Source organism: Hipposideros armiger, unplaced genomic scaffold, assembly GCF_001890085.2.
Source record: "Hipposideros armiger isolate ML-2016 unplaced genomic scaffold, ASM189008v1 scaffold_580, whole genome shotgun sequence".
Taxonomy (NCBI): domain Eukaryota; kingdom Metazoa; phylum Chordata; class Mammalia; order Chiroptera; family Hipposideridae; genus Hipposideros; species Hipposideros armiger.
In genome coordinates this window covers 919,737-927,834 of record NW_017731930.1, presented here as the reverse complement: position 1 = coordinate 927,834, position 8,098 = coordinate 919,737, and the positions used below count along the sequence as shown (strand labels likewise).

At 35.2% G+C, this 8,098-nt stretch overlaps 1 protein-coding gene across 2 annotated transcripts in view; it reads right to left on the bottom strand.

Annotated features, from left to right (window-relative positions):
* Positions 1-8,098, bottom strand: part of DDX10 (DEAD-box helicase 10) — a 288,326-nt gene that overhangs the window by 31,263 nt on the left and 248,965 nt on the right. For both annotated transcript variants that reach the window (XM_019624111.1, XM_019624110.1), the window contains exon 17: positions 2,061-2,197. In XM_019624111.1, coding sequence (XP_019479656.1) covers positions 2,061-2,197 — 137 coding nt within the window. The remainder of the gene's footprint in view (positions 1-2,060; positions 2,198-8,098) is intronic.

The following is an 8,098-nucleotide window of genomic DNA, read 5'->3' as shown; positions in this document are numbered from 1 at the left end:
CAATGATGGTGTCAACTTGGACCAGTGAAGCAAAGTCCTCCACAACTAGACTGAAGAACAAAAGGACAGCAACTTGTCTGTTCTCCTTCCCCCAATTCCCCAGCGCTGTTCCCATCTCCCCATTTCCCCAATTAAAAAAAAAAGAAATCTTAAAAAAAAAAGAAATATAAGATACTTGAAGCTTTATTAAAAGAAAAGGCAAATGTTACATAACTCTAGAACATTTCTGAGAAATGGAGAACAGGGTTGATGAGGGGGTGAAAAAAAAGATTATTTTCTTGTACTATACAGAAAGTAAGAGATCATCAATTGGCACCATAGTAAATTATATTAGGCCAAAGGCCTTAAATGTTTATAAAATAAAAGGTAATGGGGCTTAATTTCAATTACTTTACTAGGGAGTGGAGATGGAAGCCATGCTGCATGCAATGGAGAAGGAAGGAATGTGTGTGCTTGCTGGTCAGCCAGTGATTATTAGTGAAGAAATCAATTCAAAGTCTAAATATAAAGAATTATCTTTAATGCCTTCCTGTATGCCAAATAGCATTCATAAAAATAAAATACGCTTTAAGAATTCTATTTAGATTTTAGTTCTTTAATTCCATTTAGGATTTTAAAAAAGAAGTCTTCCCATAATGTATGAATTAAAAAGCAGAATGTCAACTTTGACACCTCAAAATTTCATGAGGTAAAACTTCAAAATTCATGATAAACTATTTCTAATTCTGACAAAGAATGTAAAGACCATGAAGAAAATTTTAGAGAAAAAGGAGGTGTTCAAAATACATTTTGTTCTCACTGATAGAAAGTGAGCATCTATCTTCTAAGGCAAATGTGCAAACTAGTAAACAGGAGCAGCTGACAGTGGTAAGAAATCACTGCTCCTGCTAATTATGTTGCAAAACTAATTGAAACATTTCAGAATATTTTGAATTTATTTCTGTATCCTAGAAATTTATTCCACAATGGTGATGTTGGACCTAATGCTGATTTATATACTTCATTCTTTGGTATCTGGCCAAAGTGCGTATTTTGTGTACTTCGAATATGCACTGGCTGGACTGCACTTCAAACCCCAACCTTTATTAAGGGCCTTGGACTCTTCAATTGTGGGGATTCTGCTCAGAAACACCTTTGTCCTTCCTAACATTCAGCATTTATAGGACAGGCGTAGAGAATGGGAGGAAGGAAACACATTTCAGCTCTGGCCACCTAACCATACAGGAATCTGGGAAGACAAAGGGGACACAGGATATCGAGTAATGCTAAAAGCAATATCCAAGGGAACAAGTAGGAAAATTTAGGTAAAGGCCACCTGTTTACAGAATTTCCCTCTTAAATCTAGTAGAGTTTAACAATTCCACTCAGTAACTTCATTATGTTTTCCAAGCATTCCAAAACAACAGGAATATTTGACTGAAGGACTATAAATTATACATGAAGTGAACATCGTTAAGAATGGCAGACAAAGGACTGTTACATGAATATTCACAGCCTCAAAGAGCAAGCCCCACATTTGGAAGTATCTTCAGAATTTGGAATATTCACCCAACAACTGTTGGCGGCACACTTACTGTGTGCTGAGCACTGCTGTAAAAGAAGTGTAGTCTGTGACGGCACAGCAGAAGAGACTATGATTCAGCATTTTAACTTTAATAAGACTTTTAGAAAAATGAAATTTATTCTAAANGTTTTTCATGATTTTATGTATTGTTACTTAATTTTATATCAAAGAATGTGAAAGTGTTTAAATTCAGAGAGGCTTTTTTAACAACATTCTCAACAGCATCCTCTCATGGTGAAATCAAAATAAAATACCCCAGTGCATCAAATACTTAAGCATAAAGGACTCAGAAAGAAAGAGATAAGAAAAAAAAACTAGAGACAGGAAATAAAAATACAACTTTTATAACACTCTTATATCTGTTAACAGGGATTACAGAAACAAGAAGCGAGCCCTTAAAATGATGATAAGACCATGAAATATTCGTCTCTACAACATCTTTCGGATTAAAAGGAGAAGACCCACATACCTAATGCTACCAATGGTAAAAACGTACCTAATTTTATTTTCCATATCTTCACTATCTGATTCTTCAGAGCTTCTGTACTTATCTGGATCTGGAAGTGTGCTCGGATCAAATCCATCATCATCATCATCGCTCCAATCCAGAAAGGCTTCTTCTTCATCTTTGGACTAAGAAAACACAAGCGAAATTGTGGTTTAAGAAAACAGCTGAGCAATAATTAGGTCTTATTTGTAGAACCAAATAAATACCCTTCTAATTGAAATCCTCAAATTAGATGCCTTCTATTCTGGTGAAAGCCTCTATGTGACTTTCAGAACCATAATCATTTGCAAAGAGAAAGAAAACTTGCGTAATTTCAAAAATAAAATGAAATAAAATATGGCTCCAAAAGACTATTAAGTCACTCAAATACAATACGGGGAAAAAGTATCAGTTTTATCACTTCTATATAACTCAACTATCAAAGAATAAAGTATAAAATAAAGTTGTTTCAGTGCTCCTCCTATCCACACAACGTGTAAATTTCAAAACTACCAAAAATATTAGGTGAAAATATAAAAGGCCAGAAGGTAGAGTACAGGCATTCTTTTTGTCTGATGATTTTGATCATTTTATAACCAGAATAATTTAAGTCTTAAAGTAACAATCAGATACATACAAGTTCATTAATAGTAAGGGGTCTTCTAAATTGAACTGTAAGTATAAAGTCACTAAAAACAATGGAAAAAGGGAAGGAATACTAAGAGACAGGAAAAGCAGTAATACATTGAAGAATTGGGAACTATCCAGTTTCATACAAGTAGGTAGGCAGGTGGAGGTTTTTTTTGCTTTTGATTGATGGTAGTTTATTTTTGTCAAAGAACAAAGTAATACAATGCTAAAATAAACTTACTACACATTTATGTAATAAATTTATTCCTGGCACACTTGTTTTGTCATGCAGTAGATAAGAAACACAAACAAGCATTTCCACATGCATTTAACAAATTATAAGTAGAACTTAAAAAAAAAATTCTGGATAAGTTTCTCTCAGTTGCCATCTTTATTATTCTTCTTCACACCATGTGAGATAAACATCAATGATTCTTTTGTTTTCAACTGTTTAATGCTCTTTCCCAGACACTGAAAACACCTCAGTATAATACAGCAATTGACTGTAGGCCACTATAGAAGTCCTCTAACACTTTTTAAACAGCTCTCCCTTGATAACCTCTAAATATAAAAAAAGGAGGAAGATGTAAAGAAAATAAGGATTAGTCATCACTGCAAAGTCCCTTATTGCTTTTATGGTAAAGCTCCCTGCTAAAATGAAAATGTCTGGAAACAAATATCAGAGCGGGAATAAAAGGTTGCCATCAGAAGCAGTAAGCAGCACACTTTACAGCATACTATATATATGTCTACTTAGAAAGAATCAAGAATATCAGCAAAAACTGAATGTCATCATATATTCAAGAACACTAATCTCCTACACTACAAGATATTTCCCAATTTCCAGTCTGATGCTCTCAAAGGAATTTGCTGTCTGAAGGTGGAGACAAAGCAGACTGTAAAAAATTCTAAAGTTTTTTGGTTTCAGGTAACCTTTACACTTCAAAAGTATAAAGGACTCTAAAGAGCCTTTGATATTGTGGATTGTATCGACTGACATTTACTACATTAGAAATTGAAAGCAAAGATGTTTTTAAAAATTTATTGATTTAAAAGTTACAATAAAACACTACATACTAACATAAATAGTATATTTTAATGAAAAATAGCTTTAATTTCTGAAACAAAAGAACATTGTTTTACATTTTTGCAAGTTACTCTAATGTCTAACTTAAAAGAAGATAGCTAAATCCTCANGTTTAATGTTTTATCCTCTGTACCTACACTCACTATGACTAACACATGATAGTTATTAAAAAAAATTCTTAGTTGAAAGGAAGGAGGAAATATTACAACAAGCTAGAGACGAACAGATCAAGTGGATATTTTTAGCTCTTAAGTAGCATGTGATTTAAATAATGCTGAAGGTTCTTGGTCCAGTTCTTGGCGACACATATAGAAACTTGTCTAAATATTTTTATTGTGAAAGCAGTACAACTACATTATATGGACTATTTGGGAGATAAAGGCATGAAAAGTCACTTATGAGCAAAAAGACCATTGCAATATTTGAGGTCTTTTTTCCTCAAAAGGTACAAAAGCCTATATGAAAACTCACTGGAAACCAGAACACATGATTCTGTATGGCTCCTAGCAGACCAATGAATTCTCTGTCACAAAGTCCACTGCCACAAAAAGCTAGGTTTCCTACCAAATTGTTCTGTTTCTATTTTAATAACAATAATAACAAATCATAACATCTTGTATGAATTCTACCAATGCTAATTTCACAGTTCCACAGGGAAGAGCAGGAGTGACAGCCGCAGAGTAAAACCCACCCTGGGCCAACCTGTAACATGGGTAAAGATGAGGACAGAAACTGGAGAGCATCAAAGCAAGGCCTCCCATCTATGCTTGTTTTGACAAAGCACACAAATGCTTAGAGCCTCAGACTGAGCTGGGCATCTGCTGCTGACAAACCAGCTGACATCCTTCTGTACTACAGGTAGAGTACCCTCTACTTTTTAGCTTTGTATCTGAGAATAATGGAGCTGTTAATGGTAGCTTTCTTAAAACTCTTTGAAAGGAACTCAGGGCCACATTATTTTCATTGTCCCTGGGACAATATCATAAACAAGAGATCTCTTTTTGTCACTCTTACTTAAAGGAGTTGAATCTTGCACATCAGCCTCCCTTTGGAATCTTGGTGTCAGAGACGACAATTCTGATAATTCTAAAGGGCTGGGGATGGTTTAAATTCTACTGTGGCTGTGCACTGACTGAGCTGAGAAGGACAGAGGTACAAACTCTTGAAAACCCTATCACACCTCCCTGAGGAGGAATTACTGAACCCAAATTCAGTCATTCTCCTTCAAATCTGGCACTCTTTTGCCTATTTCCTACTGACTAAGTGTCTTTCCATGTAGAGAGACGAAAGTGTTACCCATATTGAATATTTATGGATGTCACCAAGGTGAAGAAAAAAGAAATACCCAGAGAAAGCTTTCAAAGTAACTAGCTCATGCTAGTTATTTTGGGACTAACAGCCATTTTCTAATTAGTGTATCTAGTCCCTTAAGAGTAAATTCATATCTGAAAATGCAAAGTTAATACCCAGAGAATAACCTACCGGGAGAGCAAAAATGACCAAAAGGCAAGAACATTAGCTGTTCCTACAACTATTGAGTGGAAGCTAGAAACAATGCAGCAAATAAAATCCATGAACACATGGGGAGGACCCTCTAAAACTGACATCACAAAATCTTAGCATCTAGTCATGTTTATGAGACCAAAAAAAAAAAAAGATGTAGCCAAACTGGAACAATACAGGAACACTGCACTGGTAGTATTATTATATAAATAGCACTAGCAATTATTACTGTCAAACTTCTAGTGTATATGGATTTACTTATGAATACTTTTTCTTATCCAAAACAATTTTGGTTTTAGTTTACATATATCTTTATTCATTGCCACTGAAGTGATTTTAAGAGAGAAGAAAAAGGGGAAAAGAGTATAAATAGAAATTTCACATGTAGACTACTGCTTGTAACTTACCCTAAATCTGCCTTCTAATCCAGGAATAGCAAATAGGTCTGATCTTGTGTAGCAATCACAACTGATTGATGGAGTAGATGTATTGGGAAGGACTGCTTGGGCTAAGTGGGAAGGAATAATAGACAAGTCCTTTTCCGGATGAAGGATGGGGAAATTAAGCACCAGTAATATGTACCTGCCACCCTGGATCTAGTTCAGTGTTTCTCAACTGTGGGAGATTCTGTTCCCCAAGGTATATCTGGCAATGTCTGAGGATTATTTCTGGTTGTCCCAACTGGGGAGGTGCTAGTGGTTCTACCAAGGATGATGCTAACCCGTCTACAATCATCCCTAACCCCCACCAGACAAAGAGTTATCTGGGCCAGAAAGTCAATAATGATAAAGCTGGGAAACCATAGTCTAGTTAAATCTGGCCTATGGTCCATGGATCAGGTCTTCAGCCAAATGACCTCAAATTTGTCTTCAGGAAGTTTTCCTGAGCTGCCTCTCCGAATACTAGAGTAATTCTATATAACCTGATTGGAATATTAGAACTAGGCAATCAATTTGATTTAGGCAATTCACACTGATCTGTCCCTAACTTGTATTGTGACCACAGACAAATTACTATTTTATCCCTTGACACCTTGGTTTCTTCATCTATAAGAAGAAGGGGCTAAACTATATAGTCACTATTGATAGACAAAAGGCAAACTGCTAGGAAGCACTTTAAATGGGCTAAGGGAATAAAGCTCTGTTGATATTCTCTTCAACCAAAGATAATTTTTTCTTTAGCTTAAGACAAGTTTACCAATTCATTTCAGTCTCCACTAATGCAGAGTTACTAGCTGTGCCTGAAATTAAAACTATTTTAATTTTCATGTAATGCTTAAATATTTCCCACCTGAATGCTTATCTTTAAGTTAAGATGCTTTGGCATCTCAAGGCACTGCCATCTTCTTGTCCATCACCATTACACTATCTGAATTTGGCTTCTTCCAATTCTTCAACCATCTACTCTGTTGTCTCATATCATTTAAGCTATTAAGACCAATTGCATAGCTGCTTATCATTATATTTCGCTTTTTTTACTCTATAAATCTCTTTTATCAATCAATTAATCAAGTCAAATATTTCAGGGCCTTTGTTAGGCCTATGACATTAACATTGGGGATAGGAGTAGTGGCTGGAGCTGGAAGTGTTGGCACAAAGAGAGTTTCTAGCGACACAGCATTGACAGGCTAATTAGAATGACGCACGTGAAGCTATTAGAGAACAAGTCATATGAACTAGGTGGTAGCAGGGAAATGTCACTATGAGGGTAAGAAATGCCAGAAGAATGAAACAAAATATCTGATGTACATAGATTAAGGATGACTCAGGAACTATCATAAAAAACGTTAGAAAAAAAATCCTTATGAATTAGATACAGAAGGAATGCTGACATCTTGACAATGACTTCAAAGGCTGGCTCTATGTTTTAAAGGTATGTTAGACAGATGTGCAAAATGTGGCTGCATGACAAACTGTAAGANAAGCAATAAAATATCGACAAGATGAGTTTTTGGCCATATACAAGTTTGTTCCATCAATTCATCATCACTTCTCCAGGTAAAAATCCAAGTCTAATCTGAACCTCTCTCAGTGAGTTATTGGAAAACTACTCTCTGCAGGGACTAAACCTGGCTCATGCTTGGTGAAAATTAAATAGCAATTTAAAATCAGAAATTAATTGAATGAATTTAGGTTTTGACAAATGCATATGAATGAATCCAGCAGAATGTGAAAATCCATTAACCATGTGCACACAAAAAGGCAAAAATGCTAAATAGTGGGGAAAACATCCCTATAAATGTAAAAATTACAAACCATGATGGCATTATCTTCCAAGGAAATATATGACTTTAACATTGCCGAAAGAGGTGTCACTGAATAAATATTTCCAACCAAAACCAATTTTTTCTCTTAGCATTTTGTAGAGAGGATCCTCAGTCATCTCTGCTGAGACCACCTTGCTCTGACAGCCAGCCTCTTAATAAAAGCAGGCTCATTTCTAAATAACTAGTTTTAAATAAATTGTATATTAAAAATAAAATCACAGCAAAAAAAAGTTTTTCTTCTTTTACCCTCCCTTCCAATTCTCAGTATTACAGCACCAACGACTCGAGGGGAGTGGAGAAGAGATAAAACACGGACGTTCAGATTAAAGCTCACTTTGCTTTGGAAAACAGGTGGTTCTTCAAAAAGTTAACAGAGTCATCAAATAACCCAACAATTCCAATCCTAGGTATATACCCAAGAGAACTGAAAATGTATGTCCACACAAACACTTGCAAATGAATGTTCATAGCAGTGTTAGTCATAATAGCCAAAAAAGTTTAAACAACCCAAATGCCCTACAAATGATAAATGGATAAATAAAATGTAAGATATCCACACAA